This window comes from Zosterops lateralis, assembly GCF_965231275.1.
Source record: "Zosterops lateralis genome assembly, chromosome: 3".
NCBI classification, from domain to species: domain Eukaryota; kingdom Metazoa; phylum Chordata; class Aves; order Passeriformes; family Zosteropidae; genus Zosterops; species Zosterops lateralis.
This window is the reverse complement of record NC_139764.1, coordinates 59,305,738-59,329,290: the sequence shown is the minus strand read 5'-3', so window position 1 is coordinate 59,329,290 and position 23,553 is coordinate 59,305,738. Positions and strand designations below refer to the sequence as shown.

At 39.2% G+C, this 23,553-nt stretch overlaps 1 protein-coding gene across 2 annotated transcripts in view; it reads right to left on the bottom strand.

Moving 5' to 3' along the window:
• The window catches only part of ARHGAP18 (Rho GTPase activating protein 18), a 94,321-nt gene that overhangs the window by 65,673 nt on the left and 5,095 nt on the right, over window positions 1-23,553 (bottom strand). The window contains exon 1 of one of the 2 annotated variants that reach the window (XM_083856140.1): window positions 1,693-1,783. The exons of the other annotated variant lie outside the window; for it this stretch is intronic. Within the exon in view, the coding sequence (XP_083712266.1) occupies window positions 1,693-1,778 (86 nt within the window). The 5' untranslated portion in view covers window positions 1,779-1,783. Of the gene's footprint in view, window positions 1-1,692; window positions 1,784-23,553 lie in introns of those variants that run through there. 2 annotated transcript variants of the gene reach the window in all.

Genomic DNA, 23,553 nt, shown 5'->3' with positions numbered 1-23,553 from the left:
TCAAACCAGAAAAAAACGTGAAGGACTGCTATTACTTGCTTGGCAACGTCCCAGTTTACCCAGGAGGCTGTCCACAGAAGCAGCTGCACAGGAGCTGGAATCTCATGAGACTGCTGCTCCTAATGGTGTGGCATTAGCACAGGAGACAGGTTTGTTAAAACACGGAGAGGGACTGTGCTGTGTCCCGGGCCTCTAGGGGCTAAGAGTGCTGCTTAGAGCCATGTATCCAGACAGCTACATGTAAAAAAAGGGGAACCTGTCATAACAGTCTACAGATACACAGATCCTTACTCAGAAGTTATCCCAAGGAGCAAGGAAAGCATTTTTTAACTTATCCTTCCACCTCCATGGGGAGTCTGAGAGGAGTTATGAGGCAAAGAAACACCACAAACAATAACAGACAAGTTTTTGGATTTTGTGAATTCTTGAAAAAATATACATATTTTGTATACCATTGGAAATGGCCAGGTCTGCAGAGCCCTTACAGATGTAGCTAAGATGATATTGAGACTTGGAGTGAGGCTGACAAATAACATTAGTCATGGAGAAGGAAGTACTTCAATAAAAAGAGAACTTTGTGGTTCTAACACGGGATAGAAGGTATTTCTCAGTTCAGTTTTTGCTTTTGTCATGGACTCTTGGTGTGATAGGTCTCAGTGCATCTGTCATGTTTTGTCCTGGGTGACCCACTGCATTGCCTTCCATCTTCCTTTAATCAGACTCTAATCCCTTTGACCATACACGCTCTCCCTATGCACACATGGGAACAGTATGCCAGTTTCAATACCTTCCCAGTTTCAGCTGGCTTCTCAGCATTATTAAAAGTCCCATCTTTATCAATGGGACCTTTGTTGAAAATTTCAGCAAGGAAGAGGGGAGACTGAATGTGGCATGAAGACACAAGTCAGCCCTTTAGACAGCAGTCCCTCTGGTCATTGCTATGGCAAGGCCAGCAGTGACTTCTGCCCGTATCAAACGTGCTGTGAGGCACCAGGAGCTCCTCAGCACCCATGCATGTGAAACAGGCCTCTTGCCCCTTTATCAGTTTCAATGACAAATGAAATATCAATGCTCTAAAAAGTTTGTCTCTTTATTCCTTACACCTTCCTCCCGTTCACCACAACTAAAAATAAAATAAATTTTAAAAAAAATTTAAAAAGGGGCAAATTACAAAGATACAAAGCAGCAAAGCACAAGATTACAGGCAAATCTACGCACAGCGCCCCACGGACAGCCTGGTCCCGCAAACCCTGAGGGGCAGCGCCCCTGGGGCCAGGGAGAGCCCTCACGGGTGTGAGCCCCAAGCGCTCCCGGCCCCGAGCCCCGGGGCCAGCACAGCCCGTGTGTGACCGGGAACACACGGGACCGCTCCTGGATACAGCACCTTAACCACAGCCCACAGGCGGCGGCTTTCGGCTCCCGGCTCCCGCCGGACCAGCAAAACGCCTGGAGAGTATTGCAGAGAGGGGTGGGAAAAACCCCCAAACCACCCAACCAACCAAGGAAAAACCGTTTGGGACACAGCGCAAAAAAAAACGGGCAAAGCCTTTAGCCCTGGGGTCGGAGAAAACACTTTCTCCCGTGCAACAGGTTCCCGCTGAGGCGGCTGCGCTCCTCCTCCGCCGGGCGCACCTGCCGCGGGCAGCGCCCTCCTTCCCTCCTTCCCTCCTTCCCGCCCGCGCCGCCACTCACCCGCCGGGAGCGGGAGCGCCGCCGGCCCCGCCGCTGGGGTGGTAGGCGGTGAGGACCACGCCGGGGGAGCCGGACCGCCAGCTCATGGCGCTGCCCGCCGCATCCCTTCTGGAGACGCCGAGGCGGAGCGGGGCGGCCCGGCCACGGCCCGGCCTCCTGCCGGCGGCGCTCCCGGCGGGGCAGGGCCTGGGTGACGGCAGCGCTTCCTGCGGCCGGCGGGGCCTGCCCCTCCTCCCGCCTGGGCAGCCCCGCGGGCGAGGGCGGCGGGGCCGGGCGGGGCCGGGAGCCGGGCCCGCCTCGTTCCGTGCCCCCGTTACAGCTCCGGGCGCTCCCTCACGCCGCAGGGTGCGGGACACCCGCGGCCTCCGGGCAGGCCGCACTGTGTGTGACGGTGTCGCTGAGAAATCCGTCAGTTCAAGAAAAGTCGCTGCCCTTTGGGCCCCCAGTTAGCTGCCACGGGCGAATTGCCGGGCCCCGAGGCTGCCGTGTGGCAAGTGCGGCGCGGCAATAAGAAGAAAAAAGAATACCTTATCCATTTCACCGAATAGCAGAAGTATTCCGTGATGGCTTTAACTTTTCATGCGCATTAAAAAAAAAAAAAAAAAAAAAAAAAAAAAAAAAAAAAAAAAAAAAAAAAAAAAGTTCTTTAAAATTACAAGCTCTGATAACAAAAATCACAACCAGGGATAATGTCAAGCAAGGAGAGTGCTGGCTGAGCTGCCTCAGAGGTGCTGGGCCCTGAACAGGCTGCCAGTGGCTCCATCAGCCACCCACAGCCAGAGGAGTTGGGGCGGCCTTTTTGGTGGGCACACTGCCTTGGTATCACTTTTGAATTGGTAGGCAACACCTGTAACACAACACCCAAACCTATTTGTTTTTTTTTTTTTCCATGGCAACATGTAAATGCACATACTCTATTTATGTTTGTAATTTGTTCACATATGCATGTGATTTGTATGAATTATTATCTGTTTGTTCCGTAAGTGAATGGATCGACTTCAGTTGAGATGAGTGTGATTTGCGTTGTGTTTACTTTTTTCATTTTAAAACAAATCATGCTTGCAGTTGAACTCTGCGAAGTTTGGCGCGGGGTCTGTGAGGTGTTCTGAAGCACATGGGTATCAAGTTCTGAACCTTCACTCTTTCAGTACCTGAATTGGAATGCTGCATGCAGGGTTGTGGATGGACCACGCAGTTTTCTGTGCAGCTGTTCCGCAGTGCAGAGCTGCCCTGCAGGAGCAGCACAGAAATCTTGTCCTACGGCCACTATGAAGTGGGTCCCAGCAGAGAAGCAAACAGGCAGAACTTCTGGTCGTGTTTGAGCAAGATCAGTTTGTCCTCTAAAGACCTCGATACTTACAGCTGGTGACTTTGGAGGGATCATAGTCAGAATAACTGAATTTTTCCATTGATGATAGACTTCTACGGAATGCTAAACAGGAAGTCCCGATTTCTTTGAAAGGGGTAAAGTTGCCATTAAATTTTGAGAAGACTGCCAACATTACAAGCACAGGGAAACTTGGATGTTGTTCTGTAGGCCAACCATCAGAGTTGCCTTTTCATTTCTCACACACCTGAGGATCACATACTGCCTTAGTTTGCAATTCATATAAACTATTGAAAGGGAGTGGGTTCTGATAAAGCCTGCCTCTTCCATGGTTTCTTGGATGTTTTATCTCTAGGCAGCTAGCCAAGATGTTTTGGTTAAAATATTTTTTCTATTGTTATTTTTTAATCAAAATTTTCCCATGAAATTTTGAAAACTCAATTTATTGAAAAGACATTATTTCCAACAGATACACTATGCATATAAATTAGAAAAGGAACAGGTCAATTTTTAACTGTGTGATTCTTTAATTTTTAATATTTACAATGCCAGGAAAGGCTGTCTCACCTCCACAGATGTTCTCCTTCTGCAAAGAGAATGGGTAAAAGAGAAGGCACAGCTTCAGTGCAGCTTCAGCAATAGCTTACTACTATGGTTACAACACTTTAACCAGCAGTATGCACCAAAAGCACTGAGACAAATTGGCTGCATGTACCTACACACTCGCAAAAACAAGGACATGAAGCCACTGCAAAACTTAGGACTGTGACAAGATTTCCCTGTACTCTCTCGGCAAAGGTATTGCATTCTCTCTACATCTCAGACTATGTCCCAAAGGCAAAAATTAGCCTAACTTCTCACACAAGCAATGCAAACAAGGCTCTTCTGTTTTCACAGCTCACATTGAAATACATCAGCCTGAGGTGAGAAAACATCTTATTAACGTATGTTAGCACTCCTATCTGCTGGTGCATTTGGCTCTTTAAATGCACATGTGGTTAATTGTTTAACAGCATATGCAGAATGCAAAATTATCCTCCGAAGGACACATTTTTTTTCCTGTTAAACTAAACCAGAAGAACTAAATGTAAATACCAGGGTCCTTAGGACCTGGCCTTGTCTAAAGCTTCAGCTAACTGGTTGCATGCCAAATACCCCACTTAGTTATGAAACTTCCTTTAAAAAAATAACTAAAATAAAACAGAAATAAAAGTAAAACATTTAGAGCATTCCATGTCTAATGAGTGCTTTCCAAAGCTCTTTGCCCAAACTAAATATATATTAGGTGCTATAAGAACAAAAATGTAAACTGCTTTTTCTTTGATAAGCATCTTAAAACACATCATAATTAAGGCACTCCACAGCATGCTGCAGCCTCTCTGTAAAAAGAAGAATGGAGAAACAAGATGTAGTCAATGTGGCATCACTAGGGGCTGCTCAAAAGACAATTTTACTGCAAATGGAGAAGGGGAAGAACCTGCCTTGTTTGGGGTGGTGGAGATTATGAAAGGCAAAACCCTGAATGAGTTTTTACCAGTCAACTGGAGAGTAAGAAGTAAGAAAGCTTAAGAAAGCTTTTATAAGCCTGTAACAAGGAAAGTGAGAAAAGGAGCTAGAAAGAAAAAAAGTCCTATTGAAAATGAGACTAAGAATTAAATTAGTGATAAAACCACAAGAGATCTTGATTCCCTTCTTACATCTGTCTTTATTATGATGCACTTCAAACATAGAAGTGAATTTAGGAGCTAACTCTAGACACACTTTTTTGTCTACTTGATAAGATCAAACCCAGTCCTGTTCTGACAGCATAACACCAGCAAGGTTTTCTTTGATTAAGTGATTCCTAATCTGCAGTAGACACAGATAGATAATTTTCACTTACAGATGTATTATTGCTGTAAACTGACAGAAATATCACTACTCTCTTTCACTGGTATGTCTTCTGCCTTACTCTGACTAAATAGTCATTAATTCCTGAGTTTGCAGTTAATATTTTTATTCTTGATAAGCTCCAGGCATACTTACTTGGAAAGTAAGAGAGAATAGAGAAGAGAAAGCTTTGGGGAGACTTCATTGAGGCCTTGCAGTACCTTAAAGAGGCTTTAAAAAAATAGAGAGAGGGATTTTTCATATAGGCAGATAGAGACAAGACAAGGGACAATAGTTTTAAAGAGAAAGCAGGCAGGTTTTGATTAGATGTTAAGAAGAAAATCATTACTCAGGGTGGTGAAGCACTGAACAGATTGCCCACAGAGCTTGTAGCTGCCCCATCTCTGGAAATGTTCAAGGCCAGGTTGGATGGGCCCTGAGGGACTTGATCTAGTGAGTTGATGGCAGGAGGTTTGGAATTACATCATCTTTAAGGTCACTTCTAACTCAAACTGTTTTATGATTCTATAATCAGCTAGGTAAGAATCCACATTTGAGGCTTATAGGTTTATGTGCTAAAATGAGGATATCATTGAGAAAGGAGATTACAAAACAGTCTGTCTTGCTACAGAATCCAAGACTCCTTCAAAGAGTTGAAATATTTAGATTAAGATGTCATGTACTGCCTTTACACTCAATAAAGTCAGTCACCAAAGCCAAGCAGACCATGCAGGGTTCTCATGCTTAGTGCTCTCTTTACAAAACAACTGTTAAAAAGAGAACTTCTCAGTAGTGCCATCCTTCATCGCTGCTCTACAGGGTTTGAATATGCATGTGTTCAACTCTTCACTGCAGAGTGATTTATTTTCATTTTTAAAATTTTCCCAAATAATAAATCACACTGGTTTTCATATTTTGCATAAATATATGATTATTCTTTTAAAATATGTTCTAGGTGATTTTTCACACTCCAGTTCCTAATGATATGTTAATCAGCAAGTAAAAATGCAACCCACTGAGAAGAATTGGCTAGAGGAAATAGTAACAGGTCAGCTGACAAATTTAAATTCACAGGCTGACTTCAGTGGTGGTAGATGGATTTGTTTCTGCTGAGGTCTAGAAATCCCCCTGTCCAAGAGCATTTTGACAACCACTGAAGTGCTAAGGTAAAAGTACAATTGGACTTTCAAAGCATATTTTTAATGCAGGAGAGTCTCAACCTTTCCCTTCTGTTATCTATTCCAGCATTTGTTCAGATAGGTTTTAAACTGAGCAGAAAATGTCTCACCAGCTCACTCACCTAATTCACATTGAAATAAAATGGCAGCACTTCCATTGTCCAAACTATATTTCCAGGGTTCCAGCCAGCAGCCAGGAAATACATGAAATGGAATGTTGTTTGTGTACTGTAAGATGAAATCTAACCCTTATTAAGCTTTGCATTTTATGTATTGCTGCACTCCACTCCTAAAGAATTACTTACATGAAGAGTGTTCTGCAGCTGTTAATAATCAATTCTAGGAATAATACAAAAATGTGGATTATAGGTACTTAACTCTTGATGTCTAGAGCTATGCAATTGATTTTATATTCCATTGGAAATCCGTGAAAGAAATGGTCTTTTAGAGGGTAAAATCCTCTTTCCTCTGTTAGACCTCCACTTCAGCACATAGACTAGTCCTGTGCCAGAATTGTCCATTTATTTCCACTGACTAGAAAGGCTGACTACATGAGTAGGTCACATGCAGATGTGCTCATCTGTCTGGTAAACTTCACCTTTAATGCTTTTATGCTGCCCTTCAAAATACGGAAGATGCGATGCTCAGTTACAATGTGGACCACGTGGCATACACAATGTGGAGTAGCCAGTATTTCAAAATGTATAGTACTGGTATGTAGGAGGTGTTTCAGATGATCTTACACATCCCCGAATGGCAAAGGTGGGGATGAAGTCACACGTGTACACAGAGAGCAGTGACACCTTCCTAGCCTTCTGAGTCTTGACCTTCTTCCTCACTGCCCTCCGCACACATATTTACAGAGCTGATTCATTTCCCATAACAGAAACAAAAGAAAACCGCAAGAAAAGGGAGTAACAGTTCTTAGCTTGTTCGCTTTTCTTGCGAGTTGCTCTAAAATGTATCTGGTGCACTCTGGTGGCTGCCTCGGTAATCTTTAATTCCATGACCGCAGAAGGTGAAACAGTAACTACCAGTGTTCCTTTTGAGATTATCTACATGAAGACTAATGAGCATTTGAATTTATTCTGTTTTATCCTGTTTGGTTTTTCTTGAATGCTTTCTCTGGAGAAATTCAGATCTTGCCCATTGCTGCCCATCTGCTTCCCTTATGTAAATCACAGCGCAGGGATTGAGAGGCTGAGGTTCTCATCTGCCTTATGTTTTTGCTCATGGTCAGACAGCTGCTGAATTTTACCCAGAGAGGTATATCTGTTTCTGTAGAAGTGATTTATCCACGTCTATTTGTAGTGTGACCTTGCACAAGCCCTCATATCAATTCTTGCTTCCCTTTTCCTGCAACAGGGAATCCATATAACAGGGCTAATAATATCTAGCTACTTATAAGGATTATTCACCATATGTTCAATTACATTGAAAGGTACCAAAAAATGCAGAAAATTATTTCCTGTTACATCACTAGATTTACTTTCATTTGGTGCATGATTTAATAGGGATAAAATGGCTTTCTGGATTTCTGCATCCAGAGGCATAGAGAACAGATGACAAATCTAGTGCACTTTATAGCATCTCCACATGAGGTATAGGACTTTTGGGGAATACTGAATACCACAACTGATGCTTCATACCACTTTGGGAAAGGGGAAGTCAGCATGAGTGTTGGAGACTAAAGGATTTTCATTGGTAACTCTGAATGAACCCTTTTTCTTGAACTACCTCTGATACAACTTTGATTTTATAAGCCATTACTTCACATATGCCACTAATTATGAAAAGATATTTTCATAATACCTTTATTTTTAAATATATTTTAATATTTTTTTATAATATCTTCATTATTTTCAGAATATTGCCCCTTCTTAATTCCCCCAAAGAATTAGCTATATGTGGTGCACACTGAATGGATTCACTGCAGAGGTAAATACACTCTACTAGCATATGAAAATGAAACAAACATAGATAAAATAAAAAGTTTGGAGAACTTTCTATTTTCATTTTTATATTCAATCATGTTTTACATTAATACAAGGCAGCTGTATAACCCTTAAAAAAAGATTTCTTTCTGGGTTAAACAGACTTTTGGTTTTCTTTCAGAGGGAGATCTTCCATCCTCCTGACTCCTTGTCTCTTTCTGCATCTGTTTCAATCTTAACTGATCGTTCATGAACTGAGCATGAGAACTGAACTCTGTAGAGCAACTGAGACCTTGTACATCACAGATGACAAATGACACAGACCTTGAGTACATCACAGACACAGTATTGTGGAAAACATCAGCTTTTCACATGGCTGCTTCTCACATTGGTGAGACTGATCTGAACATCATGCATTTGGAGCAGACCTGCTGACCAGCTTGCACATCAAAGCACACAGAGGAAGCTCCTTCTGAAATGTCTTCTCAGGGATATGTACTATGCTTCTGAATGGAAGGGGGCATTTACTCTGTTGTTGAGAGGCTGCTGTCACAAAGGCCAGAAATCCTGGGTTTGTCTCTTGGACATTGCAACCAACACCAAACGCACTGAAGAGGCAGGAGTGGAGAAGAGTCCAGTAGCTAACAGCCCCTCCCTCTCTTCTTCTTTAGGTCACGAAATAGACCCCTCTATCCACTATTTGGGATGTAACAATTGATGAACTCATCAGCTGTAGTTTCATCAAGAAAGATGGAGGGGGTGCTAGCAAGTGCAGAGAACATACCTGGAAATAAATGTATGATTTGCTGCTTTACAGACAGGCTGTATCCATCGCTTGGGTTCAAGGTCTGTGTCATTTGCCACCATCCCCAGCCCCCACCTCAGATCAGGCTTCAGTAGGGTCTGGGATAGTTTTTTTCAGTCTGCATCTGACTAGGAAGTTGAAACCATGCTCTCTCCCACACGTGTTAACTAAGTCAGTCGGCACATTGACTGGGAGCTCTTCTCTTCCTTACCCTTCTAATTTTGCTGTTGCCTGCAGATTTGATCACAGCTGAAGTTGTAGCACAAAAACATCTGGTGAAATAAAACAGAGCAGCCACAAAGGAGGAGAGTTTAGTCAGTCAGAAAAGCTCATGAAAATTATGACACAATCCTAAACTGAGCAAGCCAGAGCTATCCAGAAATGTCATTATGTGCTGAGGAGAAATGCTTCAGAACAAAAAAAGGAACAATTGCATGAGTCATGGTCTGTGAGAAAGAAAACCACTTGTCTTTAAGGGTTGAAGAATACCACTAAAACTTCAAGTTAACACAATGCAAAATATTCTTAGTTCTTTCTCACTGACAAAAATATTCATTTTGCATCATCTTCTTTCATCCCAAACAAATATTAGAAAAGTGTTTCTTTCTCTCACATTTTACACTGCAATCAAATTCAGCCACTGAATATTTACAGAATATTTCTGTAAATTTCCACTAAATAATAGAGAATATTTCAAGATGTCAGTCTTATTTTTGTATTTTGAATGGAAACAATCTTCTGAATTCAATATGGATTGAAAAAATGGTTCATATCAACTCAGAACAGCATTTTCCAGAAATTTAAAATCCAAAAGAAGGCCACCGTACTTTAACCATTTGTGAGGTCCCAACTACAGTGTAAGATATACCATCTTAATGGGACAATATCTTTTAAAACCATGTTTGCAAGTATCATAGACAAATCAGAAAGAAGGAACGGAAGTTCTCACATTCTTGCTTGTCTTGCCTATTTCATGAGCTTACCAGGCTCATTTCATACAACCAATTGTATTTTTGACATCTTGTGTGTGAAATACCTCTGACATTTGGGACAGTCACAAGTGACTAGGTTTAATAAATTTGCACTAATTTGCTCATCTTTGATTGCAAAGAAATTGTGATAGGTTTGTAAAGCAAGGTTCAGACAGAGCTGCAGAATTACAAGGCAAGAATATACTACCACTGCTGTGTATTTTGGAAGCAATTGCTGGAGTTACAGAAGGCTAAACTTGAACATTTGCCTACATCAAGATATTATAGTGTAGTTTCTGCAGGAAAAACATAACATTTGCAGTTCACTTGGAAAACATTCACCCCTTAAAACAGTATTTATGTTATAGTTAGGTTTACTTTCATTTACTGTAGTATCTTACTATTTAATAACTCATGCTATGTACAATACTGTTCACCATATGTCCAGAAATTGGAAAAAAAAAAAAAAAAAAGAGAAGCTGAAGCAACGTTTAAATGAGGACGCATATGTGGAAAGCAATGCAAATTTACATATATGTAAACATAAATATTATGGGGACATCTATGACCAAGTCTCCTGAAATTTAGGTCTACCAAAGACAATTATAGGTTCACTGGGAGAAATTAATATGGTCACAAGCAAAATCAGAACAGTAGTGATGAAACAAAACCATCCGGGGAAGTGGGGGTGGTTTGCAGAGTAGGATGAATGCACATGTGTGTCCTGCAAGAGGGAAGAGTACCCAGGGAATGGTTCCAAGCCATATGGCTGCCATAGGGGAGTGGGGTCAGAGTGAGCAGTAACAATGTACAGCTGCATTGGTGTTTTGTCTTTGATGAGAAAGACCATCTGCAGCTCTTGGCTGCCCCGGTTACATCTTGGCACTTGAGAATCAATGGGAGCAGTGCTACTGACCTGCATCAGTGGAAGAATGCATTTCTCTCAGGGACAGAAAGCAATTCCGAGAATCAGGGAACACTATCCCTTATACACTATCTTCCCCTTTCGCTGGGGAGCCTGTTTAGTGCTCAACCATCCTCTGGATGAAAAACCTTTTTCTGATACCTAACCTAAACCTCCCCTGACACAGCTTCAGGCCATTCCCTCTGGTCCTGTCACTGATCATCACAGAGAAAAGATCAGTGCCTGCCCCTCCTCTTCCCCTCATGAAGACATTGCAGACCACAATGAGGTCTTCCCTCAGTCTCCTCCAGACTGAACAGAGGAACAGAGCAAGTGACTTCAGCCGTCCTCATATAGTTTCCCCTCAGGGCCCTTTTCACCATCCTCGTGGTTCTCCTTTGGATGCTCTCTAATAGCTCAATATCTTTTTTTTTTTTTTTTTTTTTTTTTTTTTTTTAATATATTATAGTGCCCCAAACTGCACACAGTGTTCAAGGTGTGGCCTCACCAGTGCAGAGCACAGTGGGACAATTGCCTCCTTTGACAGAGTATTTTTTATTAAATAAAAAAACAATTTGGCAGAAGGCACTATAATCTGGTCAGTAATATTCCCATCTCAGAATTTAGATGACTCCATCTATCTCTTATCATGGAACAAATTATTTAAAATATAAAGGAATCATCAGCATCTCTTTTCTATCCTTTCTTGACCATTAAAGACAGTGCAGTACTACTTTATATGCTGTGAATGAGAGATAGGCAGAGGCAGAGATGAGGATTGCATTTTGTGTTAATGAAAAGTAAAATTTCTGAATTTCCAGCCAGACTAACATCTCTTTATCAGTAATTTAACATTTTAACAATCCCAGTATAGTAAATCAGCTGCATAAAGTTCTGGTTTCACCAAACTGTGCTTTTTTCAAGCACATTTTCTACCATCTTTAAAACTGAAATACAAGAAATGAGCACTTTCAGTAATTCAAGTATTTCACAAATTCTCATTGAGAAGGGAACTCAACTTGTGAGCATGAATGACAATGAAATTTGGTAGAAAGTTTTACAAAGAAGATACCTCTAATACCATGAGTTCTTATATTCTTGAGGGGATTTAGAACCTAATTATTTTCCCTGTGTTTTGGAACATCTTAAAGAAGTACAAGGGGATAATCATCTGAAGGATTTTTTATCACCTGCTGGCTGATGTACAAAAGCTTCAACTAAACACAAGTACCTCCACTCCAGAAGTCTTTACAATTTTCTCAGAATTATAAGTGTTATTGATAAGTATAATAAAATCACATTTCTGTTAGCTTAGCTGGTTAGGAGCAATCAGGTAGTACTCATATGAAAATCCTATTGTTTGTGTTTTGCTTTTCTCAAGCTGCAAGGTGAAGGACAAACCAGAAGCACGGCAAAACCAGCACACAGGCCACAAACAAGCAAACTTCAACTATTATACAAATGTTTTTTTCTCCCTCATTGCCCATATATGCAGATATACAATGATCAGCACTCCAAATTTTCTACTTGCCTAATAGGCATTACCATAGTTTGTTTGAGGTTCACTTCTTAAGGCAACTGATGAAAAGGATTGAGGAGTAGACAAAAGGCAAATTGATAAATTATAAGGTAAATGCCTACATTATAGAAGAAGTTGTCATTCCATAGCAGAGATCATCAGTGTTTGTGAAGAAGGTACCCTTACTTCATCAAAGGCTGAAAAAGATTTGGGAAATGGGGTTATAAATGTCAGGGCAGTAGAATACTGCAGCTTTTCTGCTGCCAGAGCATGTGAAGCAAAACGATGACCCCACCAGAGTCAGAGACTAAGTCTCTTCTGATTTTCCTGGACTAATATTTCAGGCCCTAGTTCCTGTCCTGTGAGCTCAGCATCTGCTGCAACACTTGGGCTTCTTTACACTCATCTCTGAGGTGATGCAGGAGAGATGGGCACCAGGATAGCTCCTACCGAGACTTCAGTCCCCTGGCCTGGTGCTGCTGGAGCTAGATGGTCCACCAGCCTGGAATGCTCTTCTGAGGAACAAATAAATAGATCCATTAGTGAATTGTTTGCTGTCTCGGTTTTGGGTTCATAAGAGATTTTCAATTTTAAATATTTAAATTGCTTTTTCCTTGTGGTTCAGTTGTTTGTTGGGTTTTTTTTCCACTAGGGGATAATTATAGGACAACAAATGTTTCCTCATTCTGCTTTTTTTTTTTTTTTTTGCATTTTTTGCTTAGATCACTTTCTGATTTATTTCAACATCATTCTTATTACCAGAGAGGTCTTTTAAGAGATAGCACTATGGTAAAAAATTAGAACACTCTTTCTTTCAGGTAAAAAACCCCAGAAGAGACAGGAGAATGGAACAAACTCCACAAGAGTTTGTCTACAATTATTTCATGCACAGCTCCCACCAAAATGATGGGACCATCGGGTGTCAGCTCCCTCTCCCTTTCATATTCAGAAAGATATTTACAGCTCAGGCTGGGCACTTGTCGATAGCACCCAAGTTTTGAGCACATCCCAAAGGAATTAGGAGAATTTTGGAATGGAAGCTTTCTCACTACGGCCTTCTACACTTTCATTTTGCCAGTTGGACTCTTCTAGAATGGGTGTAGAGAAAATATACCAGAGAAGACAAATTTTACCAATATAAGAGTACTTATATTTACTACCCATATTTAAAACCTGTTCAGGTATTTAGGTGGCTGTAGTAGTGTAAAGTGCTTTTCTATTGCAGCCACATTAGGGCTTTTTCTAGTATAGCTATCGTTCCTAAAAATCCACATTTCTTACTGAAATAGGCTAGTTTTCAAGAGCTCAAAACCCCAAAAAGCACTTCCAGAAATTAGAAAAATTAGTCTTCAGCTACTGAGCCTTCAGACATCTCTTAGTTTTAGTTTTACCAAAGCAACAGCACAAACACCACATGTCTCTATGATGATTTTGGGGATCCTGGCCATAATAATAATTAAGGGGAATAAATAGTTATGGGGAAATATGAATAAGATAAATATGAATAAATAGTTAAGGGGAAAAAAGCTGCATGCCTGCCAAAATAATTTTTTTTCTTATCCTGTTTTTTTGTTGTTTTTTTTTTCCCTTCAGTTACTTTAGATCTTCTAAAAAAATTAAGACAAGATTGCTATAAAATATTATTGCTACTCTAAGCGCAGATGCTCACAGGAACAGTTTTCAGACTGAAGATTTTACTTTTTCCTAGCCCCAGTTTCAGAGTTATCTATTTGTGGAAGCATCGGGTTATTATCTATCCAAAGTGCATTTCATTACAGTAATCACAGGAAGATTTTTTTACAAGGAATCAGCCCAATGTATAATGTGTGCTGCAACATTTAAATATATATTATATATATATATTACAATATATAACCATAATAGTTAAAAATGTCTTAAGTGCTGCCTAATGTATTATTCACATGGGCAAAACTGGAATATTTTTTTTCCCCTTGAAGCAGGTACATAATTTTTTAGCTGCCAACAAGCTGTGAAATAGTTACAACTTTGGGATGTTGCCATGTTTCAAGTACCCGGCTTCAATCAGTAGAATTCCCTACTTTTAACTATTCAGTTCAGACTATTGTAGCTATTTTAGTCAACCTAATTTCCTATTCTCTTGGCTGCAGATAAGTACTTCAATGAAAAGCATGGCCAAAATTTTAAAATAAAGCTTCATCACAGTTGTTTTGCAAGGACCTCCTACACGTACTGGATTTTGCATTATTCACGTTTAGGGTCTGAAACTACAGAAGTGTTGGAATAGATGATTAAGTACCATTCTTAAATTATAGACATATTGCAAAGTACAGAAGAATACTGGGAATATATTTACATATCTCCCAACAGCATTTACTGTACTATGCTTGGTGTATGTCAGAAAGACATTTAAGTCATAAAAGTACACGGCAAACTCTTTTGGCATAGCATATTCTTACTGAAGCAAACAATGTGCATTAATAATAAAATAAGTATTGGCCTAAATTGTACAGTCAGATCAGAATTTCTGTTAGGAGGCTGATTGTCCCAAACATCCAAACACAATATAATGGAAGCTGTATTTATTTTTAAACAATATTCAGATTTAAATTATATTAAATACCATTTATAATTCAGGACTTAGTTGAATTGGCCTTGCTCATAGAAATAATCCCAGTGATTTGACTGCAGGCTAATGTAATTATAGGATCAATATTTAATAGCCACCACTCATAGAGAGCAGAGAAGGGGGTCTACAGGTGAAGACAGGGAACTAAATTGTTGAGATGCAAACCTCAAAGGAGAAGAAAAGAGTTGTATGGATGGATTGTTCACTGTCTGTTCCAGCAGCAGCACTAGGGGAATTAACAGTAACTACAATGAAGAAACTGATTCAAGACAAACTGAAGGGGGTGGCATTTCACATACTGTATCATTACACAATGTTATTCCTTGCCACAAGATGCTGGTGAAGATAAAAGCTTACACAAGTTCTCGGCAAGACCGGACATGTTTGTGGAAAATATATCCATGGACTATTGCTAAATACACAGAAAGAACATCTGGCTCAGGAACTGCCTGGCAGCATATGGCTGCAAGCTGGTGAAAGCATTGGGAATATTGCCCCTTCTTTAGAACTCTTCTATGGGTGTCTTTTAAACAAGTAGGATACCAGGGAGATGGACTTTCTGTCCAAACCTGTTGAGCTACTTTTATGTTCAAATAGGCCATAATTCAAAATAATTCTTGTTCCTTGCAAAAATGGAAGTAATGGAAATGTATGTGAATGACAAAAAATAGAAATTATTATTCAGTATATAGGACACTAGAAAAAGTATCTTTTTTATACTGCTTTTTTTTTTTTTTTTTTAGTAACAGTTCCTATTTAATTAATTATTGAATTTATTGAACTTTCTGAGGATACAATTTCCTGATTAGATTTAAAACCATCACCTTTCAAGGAAATCTGGATCACATTTAACATGCAATTGTCACAAGTAATTCTCAGGAACTCATTCCCAACCATGGATCTTGGGATGTACAGGTTAGCCTACTCCAGCTTTGCAGAAATGAAGCAATTCTTCAACTCTAACCCCTGTAGCTGAAACATTTCAAACACAAAGTACCACTGACAGTGTACTTATCTGCAGAACGCAGGCCCCTTTCTAAATGGCAAGCCATGTTCCCTGCTCATAGTGGATGCTCAGTGTTATCTTAATTCAGTGAATTATGTATTCACAAAATAAACATGCATTTAAATTTTAACAGTGCACTTTAGTCAGGGAAACTGTTGTGTTTATGCCTTGATTGAAAATGTAAATATCAATAATGTCAGTGGACAAACAGAAAGACATCTGCATCACTCTGAAGTTCTGAGTGATATTCTGAGTAGTGAATAAAAACTGTCAAATGCATTTTCCTACAGCAAAAAGTAAAAATATTTAGAACATCTCTGGATTAGAAGACTTCCTAAAAAAAAGATGTGTTCTCACTGTAAAATGTCAGTATATAGTATCAGGTCCTATGTCCTTCGCAAAATTACATTCACAGGCACTGCCAGAGCTCATAATCCAGCTCATACTGATGCCCAAAGACTGTGCTGCTGATTGGTTGGTTTTGGTGTTATGTTTGAGTCAGTAGGACTGAAACCTGAGAACGAATTTTAAATAAATTTTATTTACTTCAGATTAAACCAAGATAGATGGAGCAAATAAAACAAATCCTCTTGAGAATACTCCCAAGAACTCATCTGTTTAAAGACGGTATTAAATACAGCTTACACAGCAGATCTTTATTATTAGCAGAGAATTCCATATTTTGTTTCCTTTCATTTCATTCCTAAACACATGATCATTATTCATACATTTTGCAGTGTCATGAAAATACCTGCAATATTTAATTTTATCCATTAGGGCCTAAGGTTTTTTATTTTGCTCCAACTATTTATATTTTAATGCAAAGTCTCATTACTGAAGCAGCTAACACAATGGAGAAGTGCAGAATCAAGTGATTTGCTAAGATAACAATCTCAGCATGGCTCTTAGCTAGAACAAGAGTAGGTTCAAAGATCCTCTGAATTGCAAATTAATAGTTGCACAAATTCCAGAGCATGATTCCAGAAATGAGTGAGAAGTTCAGTCTCTGTGCAACCAGTTCATGGGGTGGGTGTTCCAGCCTGAGGAACCATCGAGCACAAACATTAAAAAATTTTGTTTCTCAGAGTGCATATCTGATAGGAAGTACGACCATTTTTCCTTTCTATCCTGCTATTCCCAATATTTTGTGTTCAGTAAAAGAGAGCAGCTTTGCTTTCACTTCCCTCAGCAGCTACTGGGCTAGAGAAGGTGCATTTTAGGAGACTTTGGACATAAGTCCATTTTCCCTAGAAGCTGAGATTTCTGCTGCTGGACATTCTGAGATGACTTTAAGTATTTCTGCCATCAATAATTAGAATTAGCAAAGCAAAATAGTTCCTAATCTGACACTCATATAATCCTTCCTCCTTCTCCTGTGTATTAGAGAGATTTGTACCCTTGGGGGTTACCTTTGATTTACAGCATACATACACACAGTGCTGGGTAATGGTGGGTGCAAACCAGCTGCCTTCTGTCGCCTCCATTGTTCTTGTAAATATTGACATCTGTGTTTTCTATTCAAAGGATTTCACCTGAGATTATAATAAAGTTTATAATCTTGAAAGGTACAGAATTATTTCCCTGATTTTAAATGTGCCTCTTTTTTTCCTCTTCTTTATCCATGTCTGAATTTCATTGTGTTCCCAAGTTAAACTCAGAAAACACACGTAAAGGACAGGATCTTCAGTTAAATTCTCCAGCTTCACAACCAACAGAGGTCACTATTTGTGCATCACCAACTCAAAAGGAGATTTTTGTGTTAAAAAAATATACAATTTCTCAGTCTTCTGCTTTCAAGGAGTACTTTGTCATTTAGCAAGTTTTTATGCCCAATACCAAATGTATTCAATACATGTGGGCATACCAGTAGCTATCAGTCAAACCAGCACCTATAATGGGACTGTGACCCAGCAGTGTTCAAACCAGATTCTCATGGACGAGTTTTGGAACTCGAAGATTCACCTAAGTACTCCCATAATTTGAAACTCAGGGAATAGGTGAAGCAAATGCATTTTTGTGTCTTGAAAGTAGCAACTGTCCAGAAATGCAGAGATGTCAGCCTGATATCCAGTTCCAAGGCAGCACTCTCCAGCTCCAGTAGCTTCAAAAGACTCTACTAACTACATGCTTGGCCTTCTGCCAAGAGTGGTGATTACAAAGTGTCATGACATGCAATACTTATTCATTTTTCTTATGTGCCCCAAATGCCTGGGTTTTTTCCTCATGGCAGGTTTTGGAACCTGCGGTTCCTAACTACAGAACTAAAAATAAAATGCCGGTGAAGAACAATGTCTGTTGGCTCTTTGGGTACCTACTAAAGCAGAGGACAAAAAAAAAATAACAATTCTATACTATATGTAACACATGGATACATTAAAGAAGGTTTTATTATGAAACACTGTTCATATTTACTAAAACAAAAAATGGAAGGACTGAGCTTGTAATGGTGCGAGAAACAATCTACCACCTTTTTTTTTTTTTCCCTGTTAGATTAAGAAGGAAACAGCTGTTGTCAGATGGCAGCATGATGCCAGTAGTCGAACAGGAAGGATTACAGCATTCAAGTCATCTTAATCCTAGTGCATAAGCATTAATAGAGGCTTTTCTCTCACCACAAATGGCTAATGTAGCTAAGCTCTGACACTGGTCTGAACTTCTCACTTACCTAGGGAAACTAAACGCTCTTGTTAGCAGCATAGTACATGAAGTAATATTTCCTTTAATAAAAATGTCATGAAGGATTTACAAATCTGATGTAAACCATTAAATTGACAACACCATGAAGCCCAGAACATTAAAATGGTTTCTCTACGCTAGCTCTAAAGACACCTTGAAAGAAAACATAACATCCTGTACCACACTTAAATCTATTGTAAACATCTCATTATGATTTCCTATTTATCAAATTGATCTGGACCTTATACTCTGCTGTGTGAGAGAGTTCAAGGGAAATTGCTAAGGGCACAGAGTGCAGGGGGAGTCTGTAAATACCAGGCAGCTCACTGCATGGAAACTGCTTTTGTTTAGGAGCAGAAACAGAGTTCTGAAAGACTAAGACATTTCAAAGTGATATTTACTTAAACACCTCTGTTCCAGCTTCATTTCATGTCTGTCCCATAACACTGAAGCCCTTTGTTGATCCCATTTCTAGTGAGTACATGTACACAAGCATGCATTCATAATTCTTATTTTTAAATGAATCTTAAAAACATCTAGTTACCTCATATCACTACTACATATTTTAATGCTCTTTTTTTATTATCATCTATATTTTGATGAGTTTTACTGCTCTTATTAATATTACAACAGCAGTAGTTTTAAAATTCTTTTTTTTATTTACCTTACTGGGTAAATCACCTTTGCCTCACTTACCAGAAAGCTGAGAGCCAATGTGGCACTGTGGGGAAGAAAAGCTAAGGATGAATTTGCTCCTGCAGGTAGTTCAAAGGATTATCACACAGTCCAATCCTTCAATTTTATTAGAAATTGATCTCTTAACTGAATTAACTACTCAAGCAGGTTTTTATCCAAATTAAGTTTCCTTCTTAAGTTTGTTTGGAGGCAGATGGTACCCTTTAAAGATTATTGGAGATATAGACCATTCTATCTTATATTTGTAATTATAAATCAATACCATGTCCCTAATTCATAGAGAATATGTGCTTTTCTCTGGCTATGAAATCTCTTGTCTCATTATGCCCAGGTCTAATAGCATTTACTGTCATAATAGCAAAATGTAGCATTTATGGGAGATGTTAATCTGTTGCTAGTGCTGGCCACCCAATGTAGGATCATATGTTTCTCTGCTGGGGAGAACAGAGAAGACTAAAATTCTTTTTACAGAATTAAAATTTCCTACAGGAAAAACACATCATAGATCAGTTCTCCTCTTGCACCTACCTTTTGCTGTAATGTCCCCAAACCTGGAATTTGGAAAAAACTTTAAAAATTGGATAGTATTATAGATGGGACTATAGGGGTTGGTTTGCTGCTGTAGAGAAGGGGAGGAATTCTCTCATTTTTGCTAGAGGAAAAGTCAATTCTGCAGAAAGGAAATGAAGGTAAAGATACCTCTAAACAAAGGAATGTAGGTCTGGCTCTCATTACTTTGTGTAAATCCCTAGCCCATTTGATTTTGTCTCAGAAATTATGATAAAGTCCACAACGTCAATGCATGCCCTTGCCATGAGCATGAGGATCCCCACTTCACTACTGAGAGCAGAATCAAATACAATAGGAAAGGATGCCTTTGTCCAGACTTGATGCAAGGAAGAAATAAACAGAATTTTTAGCTCCATAAATCATATTTGTCTTGACTTTAAGCTTATTTTTCAGCAGACATGAAGTATTAGCATTTCTGTTCTTAAAAACATTAAATTTTTTGAACGCCTATGACTACTTCATTTATGCTGGACATCTTTGTGTTGAGTTTGCCTCCAAATGTCATTCTTGACTCTTTTATTGCTTTTTCTTGTATTCTGCTTTTTAATCTGAGTGGACATTTTGAATGGCATTGGCATGCATTTCTTTGCTGTCACTATTTGTTACTATGCTCCCTAAGAAGAACATTCTTTTGCAAATGCAATCATATACAGTTTTTTCTCCAAGTCACCAAGTTCTTGCCATGACATTGCTTGACTTACATATCAGTAAGACCACAATATGTCTTGATTTCTAACTCCTCTATCAGTTAACTCTTCAAATTTCTGTAGCAAAGTGGGACTCATAGTGCCTAAGAGCTCTTTCTGGGATGCTGGCTTCTAGTAAGTAAAATGTGCTTGTCTATATTATTTTCTTGTGTTGACTTTCTATTAATTTTCACTGCTCCTGCTTTAAATCTCTTACTTTATACAGCACTGTTTCTTATTTTGATCTTTGTGATACAGAAAGAAAAATTGAAGTGATACAACCTTCCCCTCCAAACTGATGGACTCTGATGGCCACACTGGCTTCTGTCTTATTAATCCAGAGATTATTAAGTTAGTTTTGAAAGTACAATCAAGGAATGAGGCTGATAAAAAAACATACTTATTACATGATAGAAATAGAGTATCCATTGATTCCATTGATCCCTCTTTCAGGAAAAAAAAAATAAAAAGGTAATATTAGGCTTTGCCAAGATGGTATGTCAGGAAGGACTGAAGAAAATAAGTATCTGAACAGGAAGACTGAGGGAATGAAGGTCTATGTGTATGTCACCCACACTGTTACTCCCTAAGAGAAGGAGGAGAACAAGCTCACAGTTACTGCAGCCATCTCCTTTCCAGTGCTGGAAAAGCTCCCACATGGGCTACCCAGCCAAGGCCACACCTGGTTTGACACGTGGTATCAGAGACAGGAGATGCTGTCTGGGTGATACCTGCCCACCATCCTCTTCCTTGGTGGCAAAGGTCACCTTCCATCTCCAAACAGGACAAGCTTCTCTTGGTGAGAAGCTGAAATGGTGAGTGTCCCAGGGCACGCTCCTTGGGCTCTGATAGTCCTCCTGCCTTTGTATGGTTTCCAGGAAGTATCCCGTGGAGCAGAATGGTGAGAAATTGAATGATAACAAAACATCAACTACGGCCTTTAGTCAAAGATCTAATTAAGTTCAATTGAGGGAAAACTGCTGGGTTGAGACTCCTAATTAACTCTGAGAATTTTTTTGTCATTTATCATAGATTGGTCAGAAAGTGGTTTAAGCCATTTCAAAGCAGTGATGAACAAATATCCTTTTCTTGAGCCAAAAGTGCTGATGGAAGAGGGTGACTTCTTTTCAGAACTGGAAATACAATCATTTAGTAATCCTTTTTAGTCAAAATGAGCTGAATTGACAACTTTAAATAGCATGTAGTTACTAACAGCATTTTGCTGAGTGCATGCTTTTTTCTTTGCATGTCAGTTTTAAATAAAATAAGAGTTCAGGCTTACACACAGATGATTCCCAAGCCTAAAGACCTTGAGTTCTCTGTTCCATACCCTCACCACAAGCTTCTCAGATGTTCAGTATATTATGAAGAAAAAGGTTTGGGAGTTCCATAAAGATCACTGACAAGTGTGCAGCATCTTAAGTTGAGAAAATAAATGGATTTATCTAAACACTATATCAAGTATGAGCAAAAAGTCTACAAGAAAGAAGGGGGGGAGGGAGGAATGGCAAGGGATGGCAAGAAAATTCTGTCGTAAAAGTCAAAAATGTAGGGATAAAGCAAAAATTGCCAAAAGTGAAGCAGGCTCCTAGCAGTTGACAGGTCTTGACACCTAACAATATAAATTAAATTATGTATAGTAATTTATGTATTCTTTGACAGTACAGAGAAAAAGAATGAAAATTAAATGGCAATGAAATTGCTGCACAGTGAGAATAAAGTTGAGATGAAAGATGACGTTGGCATGGCCATCCCAACACTTCCTAACTCAATAATACTCTATCAGGGTAATGACAGCAAAAGCCAGACTAGTCCTGAAAATCTGTGGATAACACTACATTGTATTTGAGCAAAAAGCAAAGCTTTTAAGGTTTGGTAAAATTAAGGCGGGCAGAACAGATAATCATCTGTCCCAGATACTGAAATAATTTCCCTTAGAATTCAGTAGTGAGTGATTACAATAATCTATCAGCTCGAGTGATGCCATATTACCAGAGAATGTCAACATAACATAACAAATATAATTCAGAAAGAGAAAAACTGGCAACTTAACAGCTGTTACTCTGAGGTTGACAGTGGGCAAGTCTTTTTTAAGAGCCTCAAAGGAACCATATTTTGAGACACAGCAGTAAATGGAAAACTGGGATAAAATAGAAGGCATTCCTTACTTTTACCAAGGTAAATACAGATTTTAATAGTAAAATAACTTGTATTAAGGAGCAGGGGCTGCAGGAGACCTATTCTATATGGTGTCACTATAAGACATGAAAAGAATGACATGCATGCAGTTGGGTCATCAGGGCAAAAAGAGAGGCATTTATTTTTCAACCTCGATTTATATAGGTTTTGGACAATGACTACGGATTGGACAAACGAGATTGACACCTCTCCAACCACACTGATCAAACTAGAAGTCCATCAATTGTCTCTCCTCAAGAGAGGGACGATAAACAAGAACAGTTTACAAAACATTACTTTTGTTTACATGAAAATCTGTGAGAAACTCCACTACAAAAATACAAACATCAGAAGGCTGAAAAAGATCAGGGTGACAATATGGCCTTCCCGTTGGATTTAATACTGGAACACATAAGGACTATAACTACATACAGAGTTAAACAAATAGGAAAATAAGGACTATAGCTACATACAGAGTTAAACAAACAGGAAAGTGGGAACAGCACAAGTTCATAGTTGAGGAAAAGGCTTATCTGAAATGAGACAGCAATACATCACACTGAAAAACAAACCAGTGAATTGGGGGAGTATTCCTATTAAATTTCTCTGTGTTCCCTCCTCCTAATGATCTTATCATTTGATATTTTCATTTGTAACTTTGGCACAGAAAAAAAAATGTGAAATTTACTGATATTATAAAATTAAAGGCATCAATTTAGAGAAAGTCCAGGATATTATACAGAAAAAAGGATTAATGAAAGGACTGAAAAAAAAATCATACACAAGTGCATGAATTTAATAGACTTATTAACTACATTTTATGCTATAAGCCAGGGGGCTCATCAGCTTGAAATGACAGATACTAATTGGTCATAAGGCAACCATCAAACACAGTGTTGTACAGCAATAAAAAGGTATGGGCAATTCTGTGTAC